The sequence below is a fragment of the Agelaius tricolor genome, unplaced genomic scaffold (genome assembly GCF_023055355.1).
Source record: "Agelaius tricolor isolate 1412-34295 unplaced genomic scaffold, bAgeTri1.0.p SCAF_16, whole genome shotgun sequence".
NCBI lineage: Eukaryota > Metazoa > Chordata > Aves > Passeriformes > Icteridae > Agelaius > Agelaius tricolor.
The window spans coordinates 15,158,744-15,179,474 of NW_027269276.1; the positions used below are offsets into that span (position 1 = coordinate 15,158,744).

The window sequence follows — 20,731 nt, forward strand, 5'->3', positions numbered from 1 at the left end:
TAATTAATTTAACAGCCCCTTGTGTTGTATCTGTAGTACCTGTATAAAGGGAAATATTTCTGGTAGTGGACATGAGTTGGTCAGTGCCAAGATGACCACATTCAGTATAGTCAGTTCTGCCCCACATAATTGATATGTTTGCTCATTCAGAAGTATGTCAGTCAATTGGAACTAAAAAGATGAATTCCCTTTTAAGACACCAAAATCCTGTGGGTTTCTCCTAATTTTAACACACAGCCAACATCTTTTCTCTGGAGTCTTCATTCTCATACTGAGTAAGTTCCCTGCTATGAGAAATTCTGATCACCATGCAAACTGCAGACACTATAATAGAACATAGCAAGAAATAAGATCATTTGCAAATCATTTTTATTAATCATCTTTCTATAGCACAGTGTCCATGCTATTCTTGGAAAAAACCACACACACATAATTTTTTTTTGTTAGGGGAAGGGAAAGGAAACCACCTGAAGTTCACTGTGGAAAGGTACGAACTTTTATTGACTCTAATTTACTTCACATTCGCAACTCAGCATCAGGATTTTATCATCTTCCTGCCACTGCTACTCAGTAAATCATTATCAGGCACAAAGGTTTTAGTTTCAGTTGAAATGGTGAACTCTAAACCATCACAGCAACAGCATTAGAAACCTACTGCCTAGAGCAATTTGAGGTACAAATTTCTGTCTCTTGGTTAGAGGCAAATTTAAGATTTCATCCTTTCCTTAAATACATGTTAGAATTTTTTTGGTTTTAATGTATTTCCATCTGAGAATAAGCCAAAAGGTTTGCCCAGCTTGCTACATTTTCATTGAAACACAAGGCAGTTAATTGTTCAGAGTGGTATTGCAGGCAGGTGCCCATGGAGCACACGTGCAGCCTGGGCAGACACACAAACAGTTCTCAGTGCACTCCTGGGGCACAGGGCAGGGCCTGGAGGCTGAGGTGCCACCACAGCCCCAGCCCTGCACTGGGGCCCAGCAGCTGCAGCAGCTGCAGAGCTCCCCCTGTGTGGTACAAAGTCATGACTCAGCCAGGAACAGCTGCAGTAATGCACATTTTCTACAAACACAAAAGGATGAGCTGCTTGGTAGCTTTTCTACTCTGCAACACAAAGATGGCATTCAACAGTATGTTGCTTTAAATGGTGAACAGAAATGAAAATTTGAAAATATGTGTACATATATATACACAGACATATATATACACACTTGCATGTCAGTATTCTGTACACAGAAGTAAGATACATACTCACACCCCAAAATTGCTTTTGAAAGTTATTAAAGATATTCAGAACAGTCCCTACTGACTTGATAAGGCAACTGTGCAGAGTGGAGAATATTCAAAATCAACACTTGGTACCTGTCCTTCAAAAGTGAATCTGGAAGTATTGAGCTGTTGAACTCAGAGGAAGCAGCAGCATCCCCAGGCACAGCAGCTGCTCAGATTCCTCAGCAAGGCTGAAGCAGAACCTTGTCTTCAAGCCTAGGGAAAGGTAGAGCCCTTCCCTTCCTCTCTGCAGGAGGTGCCCCCTCTCAGCCTCTGCTTACCTAACTCCCTTTTTGGAATGGTAAAAAAATTCTTTTTCAGTTTGTTTGGCAAATAGATATTTCGACAGGTTTTGTTTGTTATAAAGGCGTATTATTTTTAACCCTCTCCCATGCTATATATATAAAATACAAAGTCCCTCTGCAGCATCTGTACACATCTTAGAACTGAAATGTAAAAATGTCTGAAATCTCCTTATAAAAGACAATTCTGTTTAAATATAGTACCCATTTTTCCCCCAAAGGGTACTAGCCTAAACATTTTTAATTCCACCAGCTGCTTTTGTGGAGTAATTTATTTACACATTTTTGGTACCTTTAATCCAAAGAAGTTATGCTTTTAAGGAAAAAAAAAAAAGACATTATAGTTTTAACTGTCGTTTTAAAAGAAAAACAAAATTGGTACCAAAAGACACTAAGCACACAGGTTGAGGTCTTTATGTCAAGTATCAGGCCAGGGAAAGCAGTTAGCTAATGGGAAAAGAGGAATGGCAAAAGCAAACTAAAACATTTGAATAAGGAACAAGTGAGATGACTACTGCAGCAAGCTTGGAAATAAACACAACTGGTTTGTGGACCATTCAACATGCTCACTCATCTTGCAGCATAATTAGGCAATTGAGGTGAATACATGTTTTTTCCTCACAAACAGTTGCCCAGAAGCCCTGGCATTGTGTCACAACAGCCTGTGCCTGCCCACGCTGTGCACAGCACACACACCACAGATTCTTTGCATAGGAACGGGTTTGGAAGTTTGGTAAGGTAAAAAGGAACCCCCTCCCCTGACATTGTTCACCTCTGCATTGGCCCTGCCTTGCTGCTCTCCAGCCCCAGCAGTGCAAGCAAAGCACAGCCTTGGAGGTCACAGACCAGCCTGGGAGCCAAACCCCACTTTGTGATTTAAGCTGTGCTGAAGATCAGTTTGGGTTTACAAACAAAGATCTCCAAATCCTGTCCCCTCCCCTTTTTTAAAACTTGAATACACTGCATATTCCTATCCTGCAGCTTTCTTTTTTCCCCACTGAGAAAACTGAGAGCAGCTCTGAGTCCATTGTGTAAGGCCTTTGGTGCCCTAAACTGGTGAGGCAATACCTGGATGGAGGCTCAGTGCCAGTTCAACAGCGTTGGTGTTTATACAGAAATAATTTAATACAAAATACAGCCTTGCTGTTCAGAGAAGGCAGCTGACAGGAGCCTTAACCTATGAGAATGACACACCACTATTTCTCCAACCTCCTGGAATTCTTCACACTCCTGCCTTTCTCCCTGTAAGTCCTTCTGTGGCACAGCATCCAGGGAGAGGCATCATTTAAAAAGGCTTCAGAACAACAAGGAGGCTGCCGCCTTAAGCAGAAGGAAAGAGGCTGTTGGATGTAATTCCCTCAGGCAGTGCTTGTTCATTGCACTGTCCCTATGGATATTCAGTCTGCAAAAAGAAGGCACCACTCACTGCTCTCCTTGCAGCACCTGCATCCCTTGTGAAAGTGGCAATGAGGAGCCAGTGCTCCTTTCTGGAACCAGCAGGGCTCAGGTATGAGTTCTGCTGAAAGCTACTTCATCCTGCAAAAAAATGAGGAGAGGGATGGCAGGGATCAGGATCTGTGCAGGGATAATGCTGAGTAGTTGAGGTGCTCTTATAAAAAGGTGAGGGTCTTGTGGGACTTATGAAGAAGTTTAACCTTAAAGAGGGGACACCTTCTGCTTCTTCTGGATGCTTGTTGTTTCCAGAAATGGAGAGGGGGAAGCAGGGGATGGAACAAGAACTTGCCACACAATCTCTTTTGAAAAGCTGGGGGAGTGTCAGCTGCATTAGAGTAATCCTGCTACTGTTTCCTCCCAATTAAAGGCACTTCTAAAGCTACTGCAATACCGTATCTACAGTAAATGTTTTAAGGTTAACAGTGCATTGTCCTGATGTGGATTTCTATAGTCTAAAGTCAAGGTCATGACAAAGAGCACAAATCTGACTAATTGTTAATGAACACATTTTGGGAAGAGAAAGAAAAGGGAACAAGCCCTTCCATGGATACACTGCATTAGCACAATGTAGGGTGATCAGTCATGGAGCATTAGTATGTTTGTATCTATGCAAGTATTACTCCTGAAGAGGCAGTCTGATAAAATAGTATATCCCAGATTTCAGCTGTCAGTTCATCTCCACTGCACTACTTTGGCTTTCCAAGCTGTTTTATCAAAGGGTCACTTCAGTCACTATCTGGGAAAATAAAGGTTATTTCAAGCAGAACCCTCAGTAACGACCACACCAAGCCTTTCAATTAGCTAATGAAATGCTCTATCATTTGTAATGAGCCAAACCCCCAGCAACAGGAGGAATTGGGGAGCAGAAGCCCCAGCAGATGAGAACTACTGAGGACAACATTGTGCGATTTGAAGCATGACTTGCCTTGCTTTTAAATATTTGTGCAAATCTTACGTAATGTTTGTATATAAAAATTATTACAGCTTTCAATGCCGCATTTAGCAGTGTTAAGTTAGAAAAGACAAAATGATATGCTGTATTCTCCTGGAGCCTTTAAACCTCCACATCACCTCAGTCTTCATTTGCAAGCGTCTCGGTGGATAGCCAGATTTTGGCACCACTTAAAAATTTGCTTAAAGGTGTTCCCAAAATGCTCCGTTTGCATAGGTTCCCTACAGGAGAAAATGGGAATGAGGAGGAGAGAAAGTCTGGGGTGCCTGAGGTGTCATTTAAACCATTTGCTCTGAAGTACATCCTGCTTTGATCCAGTTCTGAGCAGTGGCCTTGCAAGGAGGAGTTGCTCTTGTACTGCCGCAGGCTGCGGTTTAACATGTCCACCTCGTCTGCCAGCAGAGAAACTCTGTGGAAGGCGGTGATGGAGCCGCCGTGGTTGATCTGGGCCTCGGGAACCCAGCGGAAGTAGCAGAGTTTCCACAGTTTGATTTGTGTTCCAGAGAGATGGGGCAGAATGACGCCGTGCAGATCGACGGGCTTGGCAAACCAGTCTCTGAAGAACTGCTCCATGCTGTGGCTCTGGCCCTCTGCTGAGTGCAAAAACTCCGGCTTCAATTTCAGTATCAGAGAGTTTCTTCTCGGAAGGAACTCCTGCTCACCGATGATTCCGTTCTTTATTGCTGGGGGGACACCTCGCAATGTGGAGCTGTAGTTTTTCTGCAGAAAATAAATACTGGTAATTTTCCAGTTCTACGTTCATTGGAATAGTACATTTCCCTGAACTGCCAGGGTGCATCATCCAGACAAATGCTGTGACCTTTAAATAGTTCTGAGCTTCTGAGTCACTGCTGCAGGGCTCACAGGGCAAACTGTGGCCTTTAAAAAGAAATACATATGGTTTTTTGTAGCAACAAATGATAGACTTATAATCAGTATTTACTGAAAATACTGACAACCCCAGGGGGAAAAGTGGCCTGTCATCACTTTTCCAAAGGTGAAATAATGCAAATGTTGGCAGCGACTTGGCCATATCAGAAAATATCCTAAAACACAAGGCTTAAAAATTTACATTGCTTCTTCTACAGAAAATAATTTCTTTAGGCTGGGAAGTCAAGACAATGAAGGCTCCTACTGCTAATCCAAGGGCACCTGCAGCCTCCCCAGCACGACCCCTGAGTGTGAGCAGAGCCCCTCGGAGCCCCCCAGGTACCTTGGAGCGCTTGAAGGTGCGGAGGGCCCCGTTGTGCACGCTGGGCGCGCTCTTGCCGATGTACAGCGGGTTGTGGAACAGCAGCCGGTCTCGGCTCGTGAACTGGAGAGACCAGTCCCAAACACACGGAAACCTGAGGCCTTTCTCATCACCCAGCTGAATGTTTTTACTTATAGCAAATTCCTGCAGGAAGTTAACATTCAGGCAGATTAAAATCAAAGAAAATGGGCTTCTTCATGAATCTTAAACCCAGCATGTAACTATTGGGCAAAGAGGAGCAGAGTAGCACAACAGAGCAGCTGAAGAAAACAGTTGCTCTGCATTTGTGCAGTTACTTCTCAATTCCATTAAATTGGTTGTTGGCTTACTCTTAATCCCCAAACTGGCATTTTGAGAATTCACCCAGAGTCCCTCAATGCTCTGCTTCTTTGTAAAGTTGCTACCTATAACTTTAAAGGCAAAATATTTAATGAAATAAGTAAGTTTCACTTTTATCAGCCATCAAATGTTTTCTACACACAGTTGTGATAAGCTCGTTTTCAAAAACAAATTTAAGTCTTCTGTTTTCTAAATGCCTCCATTGTGCATTACTGTTGGAACTTTATGCAGCATCTCCAACCTTTTCAACTATTTAAACAATTATGTCAAGAGATTTCAAAGTTTGCCTGAAGCATGAAATTCTATTTATTGCCTGTCATTCTACTTTCTGAGTTCGAGATACAGATTTGCTTCCTAGAGGAGTACAAATAACAATGTAGAGCAGCAACGTTTTCCTAGGAAAAAAACCACAAATAAATTCAATAGACTTTCTTCTTGAATAGTTAGTCACTGGCTCTGCACAGATCACCTGAAAGTCATTATGACTGTATTCACCTGGGGACCTGAGTGTTTAGCCCCAAACAGGGTGTGGCAATTGGAAGGACACACAGGAAGCATGGAACTGGGATGCTGTTCTTTCCAGGGGGCCAAGCTGCAGTGTCCTGCTGGACAAGCAGGGGCAGCCCCTCCTACTCACAGTGCTCTCCTTGACTCGCTGGTGGGGGCAGTTGAAGAGGAAGGTGCCGAACAAGGAGATGCGGGCGCTGTCGTACAGGATGGTCAGGTACACCTCAGAGAACTCAAAGGCTGCTGGGTACTGCTCCAGCAGCTGCCAAACGCAGTCAAGGAACATCAAGAACAAAGGAGACTGAGAAAAGAAACAAGGAATGATCAGATTTAACATAAGCTTTTCCCAAATCATACCCATTTCTTTACAGTTTTGGTATTTGGCTGTACCATTGATACAGTATTCAACCATAGGGTAAACTATTTGGAGTCTCGCATTTTTCATGATTCTATGCAATTGTTACACTCTGTATTCCTGTTTAGCCATGTCTTTCTCAGCACTACCTTTGCACAGCTTTCCCTTCTGTGTAAAAACTCCTTTCCTGGGCTCCTCTCATACACAAGGATTTGCACAGCAGCAAAAATCGTTTCTGCCATCTATATGTCCCTCATAATTTCCAAATTAGTGCTTGTATGAGCCTTCCTTGCCCCTTGGCCTTGGTTTTACAATGTATTTTCTTCCTTGTTTGAAATGACTGGAGCACTTATGATTCAGCCATGCTAATTTCTCACCACATTTTCTATGTCTTTTCCATAGCAGCCCATGAATTGCAAAAGTATAAACTATAATTTATGTAAAGCTTTAGAAATATTTTCCCCTTCCCATTTTCACTTTTCAGTATATCCTTTCCTAGGGCCAAAATAGCTGCTTTTTCATTATTTCCCTCTTGGCATCTCATTTCTTTATCCCTTCATGCATTTTCTCTGCTTGGTGCTCAGTGCCCTCGATTTATCTGTGGGTTCCACGCTCTGGGGATGTTCCTGTTCTGTGACTCTGGCCACTGTCCCTGCAAAAGGTTCCTAACCTGGGTCCTCTCTGCTTCCACCTGCAGTTAGCCTTGAAGAGGCCAAACAAGAGCTGGCAGTGCTGGGAGCAGAGCCCAGCACTCTCCTCCTGGCAGCCATGTCAGCTCATGCAGCTGTGGGGCTTCTCCAGCAGCTGCCTGCTCTGAAAGCACAGCTGAGTGATAACAGCGCAGGGATGGAAACAGGGATTGGTAAAACACAAGCAAAACCACCCCCTCCAACCCCTCATCTCCTTTGGTTTCAACTTGAAACGTGACTGTGTTTGTAGCAGTGAGATGCTTTCATGTGTAACCCTGAAGCAACATGAAAACCCACTGGATTGCACCTGGCATTTCACTGATTCTCACATGGCTACAGAGGGTAAAGAAAAGGTATCTCTACCCTGGAAAAAGAGTTACTTCCTCTGATACTATTATAATGAGATTTAAAAGTATTAAAACGTATATTTACTTTTAGATTTCTGTACAAGTACATATTCAGGATGATATCAAGCAGATACTGTGATCACATGCAAACACAATTAATTTTTACCTCTTTGTCAGATCTCTTTAAGTGGTTACACCTATCTAAAAATTGATATCCTGCCATGACCCATTCCTTCTGTATTAGGCTTTGAAATCCAACAATGGTTCGAAAGTAGGGATCCAGCATGACTTGAATGAGAGAAGCAGCAAGACAGCTCAGGTCCCGTCCCTCTTCCTCTGTGAGTGACATACAGAAAGTACAGAATATGTAAGGCAAATGCACATGGCAGAGGTAGATTTCAAAGAGCAAAATCGTGCAACTAGGCTCATGTTTTTATTAGAATTTCCTTTAAAATATACTTTTAGGTGTTTAAATTGTTCTCATAATTTAAAAAAAAAACCAAACAAACTAGAAGAAAATCACACTTTTTTTTTTAACTGAGACTCATACTATACAAAGGGTTTCTGCAGTATCCAGCACAGCAGTGCATTCATCAAGAACAAAATACCCACCCAACTGCCTAGTACTTAAATCAAGGTGTGCTGAGGAGGAGAGTGTTCATGCTGCTAAAATTTTCAACATTTTTTCACCTTGAAGCAATTTTTGGAAGGCCATTACATGGGGAGAGTGGGATATACCAGCTGAACAGTCTTGTAAAAACTACAGAAATTACAGAATTACAGGTATGAGCAAGTTTTTCAGTGTCCTTTCCTGAAATATCTGTTTGCACAGACACAAGGAGTGGGCACTGAGTGAAATGCTTTTGTCCATAGAACCTCTGAATTAAACTGATATTGCTTCTGCAGGGAATCTTAGCCCAATTGACACAGTACTAAGGTTCACAGTAAGGTTTTGATTCTATCATCATTATCAGAACAAAACCCACAAAGACTCAAAGCAAAATATTCCTTTGATGCTAGGAATAATTGTATTCCTAGCATCAAACTGTAGTCCATATACTACAGTTCAGATACGTAACAAAATTATTTTCCCTTCTAGTTCCCCAAATGCCTGAGATATTCAGAATCCATGGGGTTTATGTACAAAGATTACAGTTGATTTTATCTCAATCTGTTTATCTACATTATCACAGTAATGCAAATAATTACAGCATGCTCTGTGTTGTATTACCTTGTAGAACTACAGAAACGTGCTTACACTCCATCATATAGACAAGCTCAGCAGAATGCTTAAGAAAGGCTCTGGACAGGAAAAGAAAGTGATTTAACATTAACAGAAATTCACACTCTACAAGAAAAAGATTTGGGTTATCTATATTTACCCAACATATTAAAACAATCCTTGAAATGATGCACTGCTCATTCCACTGAACATCATTATTTTCATGGTACCAACCTGATGTATTCTAACCAGCGAGTGTTTTCCAGTGAGGACAGCCACTTCTCTTCAGTGTCATCAAAAGGGTCTGCAACAGCAACAGCAATTACATTGCAGAACAACTTCCAGGAACAGTCCCTGCCAGCCAGGCTGACTGGAATTCACTGCATGTCAGGAAAACAGCCCCATAAAAGAAGGAAAGCCCAGCATACCATTGACACAGAGCTGTTTGAGTTTGTTGTGTGCAGCCTGGATTTCCTGGATGTTGGGGAGACACTTGTCCAGGTCAGATTTGTAAACGTCACTTCTCAGGGGATGGCTTCGAGTTATGGCATTACAAATCCTGCAGGAGAAGAATCAGCAGGTTTATTGTTGGAGAGGAAAGAAACTGTCTTTCAAGAAAGGTGTCACTGTCTAACTGCAAACAATTAAACCCACAGAAAACATGCACCTCATTCTAAAAAATAGTTTACTGGTTCATATTCAGGAGATACATTGCTCCTGCCATAAAGCTACTGACTCAAACATTTTTGGTGTCTACTAATTACTGAACATAAAAAATGGAAATGTTTTAATGGATCATTAAAACATCACACTTGAGAAATGAAATCTGATGCTGACTGAGAGTTAAATAACTCTATTCCGTTTTTAGTTTTCCATCATTTTTAGTAAGACTTACCTATGTTAAATGAAGAGAACACATTTAAAGTTTATGAAGTCAGGAAATCTGACAGGGTTTCAATTAAAACTCAGAGCCCCAGCCTAACACACAATGCAGCTGTTTGCACTACTACAAAAAGTCACACTACAAATTAAACCAAAGAACAAAAACAATTAAGCTTGTAAACTACCTACACAAGGCACTAAATGCCTTCAGTCTTTCATTAAGGACAGCATTTGACAAATATTTCACAGAAATACTATCATATTTGTGCATTATGATACTAAGGCTATTGAATTGTATTTCACAATGCCACAAATGAAGGGGTCTTTTTTACTGTCTTGCTGAAGGAGGTAAGAAAATCTCCACCACTGTAAGTTGTATTATAGTAAATCTGGTCATTTTATCAATAAATTCTGTCATCTGAATGATTATCCCCCTGAAAAATGAGCATACCTTAAAACCTGTAAATTTACTCAGTATTTGAAACTGGAATGGCCTTGAAAAAAAATTGTGCCAGAACCAGATCCAGAGAACAGTCTCTCCAAAGTTCCCACACTACAACACTGTGGGGTCACACAGGGTCACCCCACTGCCACCCAGTGCTGTGTCACAGTCACCACTGGTGTTATCCTAACCCTCTGCCTGAAGGGTGACACAATGAATCACTCACCTCTGGTCAATTCTTCTCTGCTGCAATACATCTTTAATGTTGGCCATTCTCACAAGGGCACTCCCATTGGGGTGATTCCAGGACCATAACTAACATGGAGTAAAAACACAAGAAACAACAAAATCGTGCAGGTTAGAGCTATTCTGTACAATTTTTTCCTTAATGCAATGTTAATTGGCATGCAGAGCCCCAAGCTGAACACTGTGCAATGACCAGGAGCAGCATCAGAACAAAGAGGACACTTACAGGCATTCTCCTCCCAATGAAGGAGTAGGAGTACAGCTTCAGGTCTTGATCTGCTAAGGAAGACGGAACCACAAAATATTCTGGAAGGCTTGTGGAAAAAAACATGATAAAAAAGGTTACTTTTCCCTGTGTTTTTAACCATCTTCCCTCTTGCTGCAGTGCTGTGTCACCAGCTGTCCCAGAGCAGCCCCTGGGTGTGGCTGCCACCGTCCCACATGGAAGTACAGAAGCACCAAAGCCATGGATGCCAAATCATGACATTTCCCTCAGGGACAAGACTTGCAGCATCTTTTGCCTGGGGGCCTCTCCAGAGAGCAGCACAATTAAGAGGTGCCATGCACAGTTGGCTGCAACAGAGACTGTGGGGCACACAGGACAAGACAGCCCAGCTCCCTCCTGCTGGTGTCCCAGGAGACACTTACCAAGTGGAGATCATATAACCTTCATTGACTGAGCACACTCTCCACTCAGATGCACCTGTCCTTTTGATTTCTCTATCCCAATCCGAGTAAGTTTCAAACAAAGGAGTCTGCTGACTGCTGGCACTGCTGATGCCACCGCCACCACCTCCTGGGTCTATGCCATTCACCTTCTTTGCTAGGAAAAGGAAAGTCATCAATGCCCATTAAAAACAATAAATAAAAATCACACTCTTCACCTTCCTAATTACAAAGATAAGCCATTAGCAACAGGACTGGTATTATCTATATTACCTACTGTTGTATTACAAGAAAGCAGTGATTTAATGGCAGCTTGATGATACATGAAGATGTCAATGTATTTTTCCCTGCAATTTCATTAGAAAAGCAACATAAAATTGGCCTGCTGTGCTGCTTGATAGAAGCCAAGGCATACTAATACTCAGGAACAAATGTTATCTCCAGTCACAGGTTTTCCTTCTTTATTATGCCAAAGTTTGCAACATTTTAAAACATGAACCCTTTATAGGCTATAGCTATTAATGAATATCTACCGTGTCAATAAAGCAAAATAAAACTTATATAATTTCAGCAACTTTAAATGACTGCTGTATTAACAGCAAATAAAAGAAAAGGAAGGCCATGTTAAAATACTGGGGTTTCTATATAGATTTATATCTACACAAAAAGATGGCCTATCAATTTGTATTTAGGGACCAGGAGCTTAGAGAGGCCATTACTATACAGAAGGATCTCCTTTGCTGGTCATTCTTTAGATGCCAAGGGGACAGTCAGCTGTGTCAAAAAAAAATTACATTTTGTTTCTTGACACTTGAAGTACATTTTTAGATGGAAGTGGAATAAACTGAAATTCAGCCCTATTACCTCCCCCATGAAAGCTGTGAGCCTTAGCAAGAGCCTGCCCAAAGGAAGCAGAACAGTGTCACAGCTCTGCTGACATCCCATAACCTGTCTGGTTTCTGCTTTCTGTATCTATTAACTTCATTCTTGCACTAGCACTTTGACTACTTAGGATTTTCAGAAGAAACCAGGACTAAAATCAGACTGAAGTAGTTCTTCAAAGATGGTAAAGAGAGAAATACAATAATTACAAAAAAAAAAAGGTCAATTTTTCTGTTTAATAGCAGGATATATAACTATCAAATATAGCCTGGGAAAAAACAACATACACATACACCAGAACAATGCAGGCTTTTTACGTTCCCCAGGAAGCACAAAGACAGCATTTCACCTTTTACTTTACTGGGAGTAGCAGGGAGAGAGAGTCATTAAACAGCACTGGAATTGCAAGAGCAAAGCCAGATATCTATGGGACAAACACCAGGGTTCACAACAACAAGAACACCCCAACACGACCCAAAAGAATTTCATATTCTCTTAAGAACTGCAGCATGGCAGAACAACTCTCCTTTGCCATTCTGGTCTGCTGCTCCAGAGGAACATTTTTACCCACCTTATGTAATTCTTCCACTAGGTATTTTTCCATATAGCAAATGATATTTTAAAGAGAGAGTAAAGGCAACTTTGTGACAGCCTAACATTTTATTGCAATTTTATCTGCAAATTGGCTTCCTCCCTAGTACTTTATAACATGAAAATACATGGACCTTAATAATTGCCCAAGCTTTATGAGGTAAGGAATTCCATGTGCAATTGTGTGTGCAACATAATAATCACATGCACACTTATTCTTGTGCATGCACAGGGCAGCCATAGAGGCAAAACCATGGATGAGAACCATGCATCGTTTTGCAAATTTGAAGGCCTGATCTGGTAATTCCACAAGGTTCATGTTTTGTAACAGGCAGATGAGTGGTTTCTAGTGCCAGCTGCTGAGTTCAGATCTCAGTAGCACAGCTCTGCAGCAGCAGCAGCACTCTCTGTGGGGAGCCTTGTCACCCTACAATGCTGGCTCTCAGCTGTGTCTGGGCTGGGAGCACTCGGCAGTGACCGCACAGCGTTACGCTCGAAATCAAGTTCCAAAGGCATCTTTGCAGGCTTACCTAACTGACAAGGTTCACTTGGAGATTGGCCTTGAGCAGAGAGGGTGTGCTCCAGCTCAGCAGGGGTGGTGGAGGTTTTGAGTGGTAAGAACTGCCTAGTAAGCCTCTAGGAAAGAAGGTATGGAGTCCCAAGTTGCACAAATCCTCCTGCAATACCACCAGAAGAGAAACTTATTCCCAAAAGAAGGGCAGGTGAGCAAGCCTGCCTGATGGGACATTCACTGGGTACCCAGAGTACCAACAGAGACATACAACAGGAGGATGGAAGCGTGAACTGAGAAATAGGAGTATTCATGCTGACAGTTTGGCTTTGTTTCAGACAGGAAAGACATTTCTTTGGGTTTTGGTCATTAATGTCTATCCCAATGAATGACTTATAACCATAAGTAAGAGGCTGGGTGCAGAACAAGCTGATTTTGTTACCCTTGGAGAAAGCCTCAAATGCTTTTTGCCACTGCTTCTGGACAGAAGTCTTACTAAAAATACATATTACAAAACAGGAAAAAAAGCACAGTCCAAGTACTTTCATCCTTACCTGGATTATGATATATTTCCCCAACATACTCAAATGCAAAGAGAAGCTGAAGATCTGTTGGCTGAGAATAATGAGCTATTGCAAGGCACACCTAGGAAAGAGACATTTATTATTGTTATTATATATTTATATAGACAAAAAAATTACTGCCCTTAACAGTAACAGTGCCAGATATGCAGAGCTGTGAAAAAGCTAAAAATCAGTCTTTTGATATTTTCTTTAATGAAAAGAGTACTTAATCAATCCAGCTGAAGGCCCTAAGAGTATGCAGGGTCAGTTCAAAAAGTCCAACTTAGCACTGCTCTGACAGTAGCCAGCAATCAGTGCTTAGGGAAGAGGGGAAAAACACAGAAACAACATAATGGAATTTTACCAGGACAATTTTGAACAATTAACAGTTCAGGCATGTCCTGAACTAAAATCTGGTATCAGTATTTAACAGCATTTGACAGATATCTGGGCTACAAAGTTATCAGTTGGGCCAGGAGGTTTTTCATGTGCGCTTCCTTTTAAAAAAACTCATTGGTTCTTTCCCTAAGATTATTAAAATTAAGAATGCAGCACATGATTTAGGATTAGATCCTAGACTTAAAATTTCATCAAGCATTTCTAGTCTCTGTCTCTTTGAATGTAGATATTCACTAATAAATACAAAAGATTTGACAAAAACCCTGATTTTTTTTTTTTATTTTCTATCTTCCCTTCAACTTTTCCCAACTTTTCCTATTTAAAAACACATTTGCAAAATGGATTCAGAGTTCAGCAGCTTTGAATATTATTTTTGAAAAAAATCCTGTGCATCCAAGAAATTGTTTTCTTTTTATGAAGGAAAGTGTCCTTATTGTGATAGGCATAACAGAAAGATTTGCACCATAGAATTGAAGGAGTATCAGTGCTGGCAGCACTGGGCAATTGGAACAAAGCTCGAGAGCTCAGTTATGCTGAGATCTGCATGAAGAAAGCTGCTTTATTTTTATTGTTTGTATGTAACATCCCTGATGTTATGGAACCTTTACTGTATTTTTATATACTTTGACTTTTGATGGGGACAGTCCTCATTATTTATGAAACCAGTAATGACAGTAGACTAACTTGAGCTGAAAATGTTGTTTTGCAAACACTCAACAAAAAAATTCCAGTCGAGTCTTAGAACAATGGTTTCTTTAATTGTTCTCCCCACACCTTCTGCTCTACAATGAAACTGCACAGGAAAACAGAGGACAGCACATTCCAGGGGTGACAGCCCCCCAAAAAACCCAAGCAGTACAAGTGTCCCTGGAGAACAGTATAGAGACTTTCCTAATGAACAGTTACAAGCAGGATTAGATAAAACGTTTAATGACATAACTGGAAGCCATACACATTTTACTAAATGTTGTGATTTCAGTGTATGAACTGAAGCAGAAGCCAGCTATTCAACAATATTTGGCCACTTCTAACATATTACTTTTGGCTATCATCAACAATGAAATAAAATGGAAATCTGCGTATATTCACATTTTGACTTCCATTTTTCTATGCAGCTTTTCACTACAGTAACTGATTCTAGCAGAGCTACTACTCATCTTCATTTATGGAGTGGAAGTTGAAAGCCTTTTACTATGCTAATCTACTCTCAAGCCTTCAGGACAAACTGCAGGAAAAAAATTCCATTGTGCTGCCAAATAACACAACAGGAATACAGTAAAACCTATTTTTAAATAGGCAGCAGCTGAAATCTCTGTCATTTGCTTGCCACATTTGAAAAAGGGAGTATGTGTGTGCTGGTGGAAGAGGGATAAAATGGTGGGGTGGAGATAGTAACCATCCAGATCCACAAAAAATATGAGACCATAGTTGTGCTTTTAAATAAAGCAGGAGCTGGAAAATGCTCTGGGTGTTGCATGGAATAGATGTAACTCACACCATGTATTGCATGGGTGAAACAATCCACCCACAGGTTCAGGACATCTATTTCTTTTATTTTAAAGTGATAGATTGATCCTGCTACTGTCTCTATTTTTACATTTTAGAAAAATTCCACTCATAGATACACTAAGCAAGTACTAAATACATACTAATTTTCTGTTTATTCCTTACTAAATCCCTATAATAGCTTTATTGTCTCAGAGATTCAGAAGACAAGCACATTCCACAGATCTCAGCAGATTATGGCCATAAGTAGAACGCTCTAATTTGGAAGACAAGCATGTTTTACAGGAAGCGTTCTCATATCAAACTCAAAAATGTTTGGTATTCTTGCCAATTTACAATTGTGTAAAGCTGAAGATATTCAGGCTCAGACAAATAACAAGAGAATAGGCTGCTTGGAAAGTTCATTTATTAAAAGCAGTAAACACAATGGCTGTAGCTATTTCATAGTACAAAAGCTATTTCCCTATGTCAGTGTCCCCTGTTCAACCCCTATCTGAGAAAAATAAATGATACTTTCAGGGCACACCCTCCTCTTCAACAGGAATTTTACCAAGGGCAAGAACTTCAAAGTATTGCTAATGCTCTTGCAGAAGAGGTGTGGACAACAACATTTGAGATGTGCTAAGTTAGCAAGCCCTGGCTTTTCCCTTCTTCCTTAGGCCAGGCTACCTGGCTTATGAATTCTCTGGAAAAATACTGTTTTCCATTGCTACTCCAATTCCTATCCCAAGCAGACACCTGTGGTAGAAAGACAAGCAGGACTACATCAAGTCCCACAAACAGGTTTTGTTCATTTTCCTAGGATGGAAGACCTATTGGGAAAATAAGCATCAGCATTAGGAGAATTTTTTAAATTTAACCTTTGCACAGGGAAGTTGTGGCTGTGTCATCCCTGAAGTGTTCAAGAGCAGGACAGGGCTTTGAAAAACGTGGTGTAGTGGAAGGTGTCCCTGCCCATGGCAGGGGGTGCTTTAAGGGCCCTTCCAAGCCAAACCATTCTGATTTTGTGATTCTGTAAGTTTACTTCTAAAAAAAGTTTTCTTCATCCCCTCCAAAGACAGTATCTTATGCATTCCCAGTGCCTTGAAACAGTACCAATTTTGTGATCTGTATAAACAATTAGAACAAGGTAATAGAGTTGGGGAGGCAGGAGGAACACATTAGAAAGGGTCAGGACCGTGTGTCCAAAACGTACGAGCTGCATATTATTGTTCATAACAATTAGGGAAAAAAATGTTCCCCTCCATCCCAAGTGTTATGACGTAGGAAAGGCTACTTTTGATTGCACAGGAAACAAGATTTGAGATTAAAATTTTCCTCCTGTTTTGATTGAGCATGTGATTCTGAAACAACTCTCATACTCATTCAAAAAAGCTTCCTGGAGTAAAGAACTAAGAGTTATAGAAGGGAAAGGGATGAGAAAATGGAGATATACTCATACATATGAGGCACAGGGTTTGTGCCATCCTGGGGCACTGCCAGGATCCTTATGCATGGTGAGGCAACACACTGGGCATCACCAGTCAGATGATCTACAGCTGCACCTTTTCTTACATTTTATTTTCTCAGTCTAATTTTCAGATACTGCAGTGCCTAAAAAATAGCAGGAGTTTTCAGTTTGACTGCTTGTTGTCATTTTTGGAACAAAATAATTCCTTTCCTCTAAGGAATGTGAAATGCTTCTTTTTTTTGCACTGCCTAACTTAAGACTTCCCTAACTTGCTTACCCTTGCTTCCCCATCCTCCACTTCCTCCCACACCCATCTGGCTTTCCTTCCTTTGGAGACTCTATCGCTTTATTTTAGAGACAAAACAAAATTAAACTGCTAAACAGTGGTGAGTGCAAATTTCCATTCCTTCTATTTTCCTTTAATGCTTGCTTCCCAAATATCCACTAATAAAAATGAGGAAGAAAATATTTACCTGGCTGACTAATGCTGAGACAGTATTTTATTAGCATGTATTGGCTGCTGAGGCTATTTTTCTAACAGAACTGATTTTTAAGCTTCTCTATAATAATTTACCTGAAAATAAATGAATGTGTTCTCACAATGTTTCTGCTTAAAGACGAACAAATAGGCCTCAAAGTTCTGCCAACATTACCCATGTGTCTACATGTAGTCAAGTCTGTCAGTTTGTCCACATCAGAAGCCTGCTTTCAAACTTGGGTATTTCTTTTCATAGCATCAAAAGAGATCCTTGGAAAGAGGATCTTTCTGAGATCCTCAAAGAGAGACTTGGAATAATCTCTATTCTAGTAAGGCAGCTTAATTAGTTATTCTCCCTTATGCCCTGTTCAGCAAACAGAGACACTTCCTTAGGAACAGATTACACTCACTTTGCCAACACCAATTTATGTCACTGGATGCTGCTGAGTATTTCCAGTACCTGCAAGGAACTGTGCTTCAAACAAATTCCTTAACTGCATAAAGTTAGCATCTGTTGTCCTTCTAACTACATATATTTAAAGCTCGTTTTGAAACATGAATTGCCATGCAGGCCCCCCCATCCAGAACCCCAATTCCATGGTCAGTGCTCTCCCAGTCAGACAGCAATGCATCCTCAGCCCAAGAGGAGGCTTCCCCTCTCATCAGAGCTCAGGTACAGAGTCTTGGTCTTCCCTACACAAGTTATGCACACACAGTTATTTCCAAGTAGACAGCTACCAAAATTTTCTTGTACAAACAGTTGGATGTAAATATAGATTAAAGAGGCCCTTCGGAACTTTAAGGAGGTCTGATCACTGTCTTCTGTTTTTAAACACCAGGACAACCTTGCTAATATGTACTATCTGAAGGGCAGGAACAGAAACCAGATAAAATCTTTCCATACTGTGGTGCCAGCATGCCATCTAAATGTCAGAAAGAACAAAACAACTCCATTCAATATGCTGTGTAAGACCACTCCAGATGTGTTCACCAGCATCCCAAAATAATTTAAGCAAAATCCTGATACAGGAAAACTGATCTAAGGCTCTCATGGTTCTATACATTTATATTTTAATTCTAATAGAATAATGCTATTATGGAAACATTAGATTAGATAAGCTGAACCTGATCTCCCTTCAGTAGAAACGCTTGTGTGCTACACCCACACAAAGCTGCAGTAACCTACCTGATGCATCGAAACTGCAACAGTAACCACACAGCTGATACTTGTACCAATGTTCTTCCTCTTCACTGAGCACATTCTGGTATTTGACAATGGCAGTTGTTACACTTTTGGTCACCACCAGCACGAGCTGTATAACCACACAGGCTCTGGCTGTCTAGACCTAGCTGTTCTTCCTATCAGAAGAAACCACCTAAGACCATGTAACTATAAATGCCTAATGTAAAGGGCTTCATAAAATGGTTTCACTGTTCGCTCTTGCATAAGAAAATGCAGCACAAAGAATGCTAATGAGATGCTGAGTTTATTCTCTCCTCCTCCGGGCTAATCACTCTCCTTTGCTCTGACAGCCAATTAGAAACAGTTGCTGTAAAGATATTGCAGGAGACGGCAGCTCCAGGGGGATTTTGGAGAAGCTGTGCAAGGGAATGACTGCAGAAAGACTGCCAAACGTGGAAGGCTCCAACCAGCACAGGCAGCAGGCAGGAGGGCAGCCCGAACAGGGCTGAGAACCAGAACAAGGCCAGAGCAGGGTGGTTCATGACGGGCTCCTGCCCGCGCACCTCGGGGAGGGTGAAGGGGCCGAGCCGGTTCAGCAGCTCTTGGTCAGTAACTGCACACAGACTTATGCCTGGGCAGATGGTCCTTGGGACTTACAGGGCTAAACTCAAACCTGATCCTACTGAGAAGGGGAATTGTTAAGCTCTGAGAGCAAAGTGGGTCATTCCTTACGAAACGCCGGCTGTGCCACGCTGCAGTGCCACGGAGGTCAGGGCAGCCGAGAGCCAGGAGGGTGCTGCCGGCCGGCCCTGCTCGGCACAGCCCCAACAGCTCCAACAGCACGGCCCGGCTGGGGCAGCCCCGGCAGCACAGCCTCAACAGCTCCAACAGCACAGCCCGGCTGGGGCAGCCCCAGCAGCGCAGCCTCGCTGTGCCGGGACTGCAGCAGCACCGGGTACCGGCGGGCAAGGAAGGGAACCCCTTGGAATGGACTGAGCCCAGTAATTCCCCCTGTCAAGAGTGTACAAGTCTTTAATAACAAAAGGTTGAGAAAGAACCCAGGTTCATGTAAATTGGACAAAATGGTGATTCCAAGAGCGCGCTGGAGAACTGTGTGACGCCATTAAGGATATCCGTAAGGCTCGCTCAGCCTCTGGGTAAATTAAGCTTATGACTTTCAGAAAATGTATCAGAGCTTGAAACATTTTCCATAAAAATGCAAACATCTGTTGTACAGCTGCAATGCAACATTTTGATTCCAGTCCTTAAAAAGATTTATTTAATAAATTAATAACTTTTTAAAGTACCACAGATATGGCAAGAAATACTGGTTTATCTTGTATGATACTGAACAGTTAATACACCACATTAAATTTTTTCCCCTAACAAATTTGATTCCAAATATCTAGATATTCTCCTGTAACAGAATGTGAATAATTTGCAATTCTTCCCCCCACTTCTCTATCAAAACATAATAATACAAAATGTTCTTATCAGCACAGCTGTTGCTACATGTAATGACTACAAGGCAGAAATTCAGAACAAGATAACAATACCTTTTTTGCACTTTCAGGACCTGCTTCGTCAAAACGGAATCTGACAATACGGAAGTCTTTGCAATAAATTATTAATTCAGTTGGATTAAATTTCAGTTTTTGGTTGGGACCAAGGACTTTCTGCTTCCTCTTGGTGTCATTCACTACAAAGAAGAGAAACTTATTTGGCTGTGTTCTGTAAGGAAACACAAGATTGGCTCAAACAGATACAGTAACGTTGCTGCCAGGAGGTTTTTATTTATTGGCACATTTTGATTCACGTAGAAAATCTGTTGATTCCTGTTAGTAAAAGCTTATGTTTCACTAAAATTAGGGTAAACCTCATGTTTTAGAAAACGGGCAGCAAATGTGGGCCAGTGCAAGACAATATAACAGGTCAATTGCACCTATTTGTTGTAAAAAAAAAAAAAATTAGCATTTCTTCTTCATGGTCTTCCTCAGAAACACATCAATCTTTTCACAGTGATCACAACCAACTCTGGGCATTGAAAACTTATAACCAATAATTTAGATTACCTACAGTCAGAAAACCAAGTGTTTAACAGCCCATGCCATAAACAAAATTTGAAAACTTATCACTTTTATAAAATTTTACAATTACAAGATGAAAACCATTCTTAACAAATAGGTTAGTCTAAGGAATCCAACAAATCAAAACCTGGTTTTCCACAAGAAGTATTTTATTTC

The 20,731-nt window shown here is 41.2% G+C and overlaps 1 protein-coding gene across 5 annotated transcripts in view; it reads right to left on the bottom strand.

Moving 5' to 3' along the window:
* Positions 1–352: 352 nt before the first annotated feature.
* Positions 353–20,731, bottom strand: part of MTMR10 (myotubularin related protein 10) — a 35,775-nt gene continuing 15,396 nt past the window's right edge. For 4 of the 5 annotated variants that reach the window (XM_071441699.1, XM_071441701.1, XM_071441700.1 and 1 more), the window contains 12 exons: positions 20,045–20,187; positions 13,464–13,554; positions 10,908–11,082; positions 10,486–10,573; positions 10,240–10,328; positions 9,118–9,248; positions 8,924–8,993; positions 8,699–8,769; positions 7,634–7,803; positions 6,207–6,377; positions 5,192–5,374; positions 353–4,698 (listed from right to left, as the gene is read on the bottom strand). In XM_071441699.1, coding sequence (XP_071297800.1) covers positions 4,099–4,698; positions 5,192–5,374; positions 6,207–6,377; positions 7,634–7,803; positions 8,699–8,769; positions 8,924–8,993; positions 9,118–9,248; positions 10,240–10,328; positions 10,486–10,573; positions 10,908–11,082; positions 13,464–13,554; positions 20,045–20,187 — 1,982 coding nt within the window. In that variant the 3' untranslated portion in view covers positions 353–4,098. Of the gene's footprint in view, positions 4,699–5,191; positions 5,375–6,206; positions 6,378–7,633; positions 7,804–8,698; positions 8,770–8,923; positions 8,994–9,117; positions 9,249–10,239; positions 10,329–10,485; positions 10,574–10,907; positions 11,083–12,928; positions 13,035–13,463; positions 13,555–20,044; positions 20,188–20,731 lie in introns of those variants that run through there. The other variant, XM_071441702.1, reaches the window with a different exon arrangement.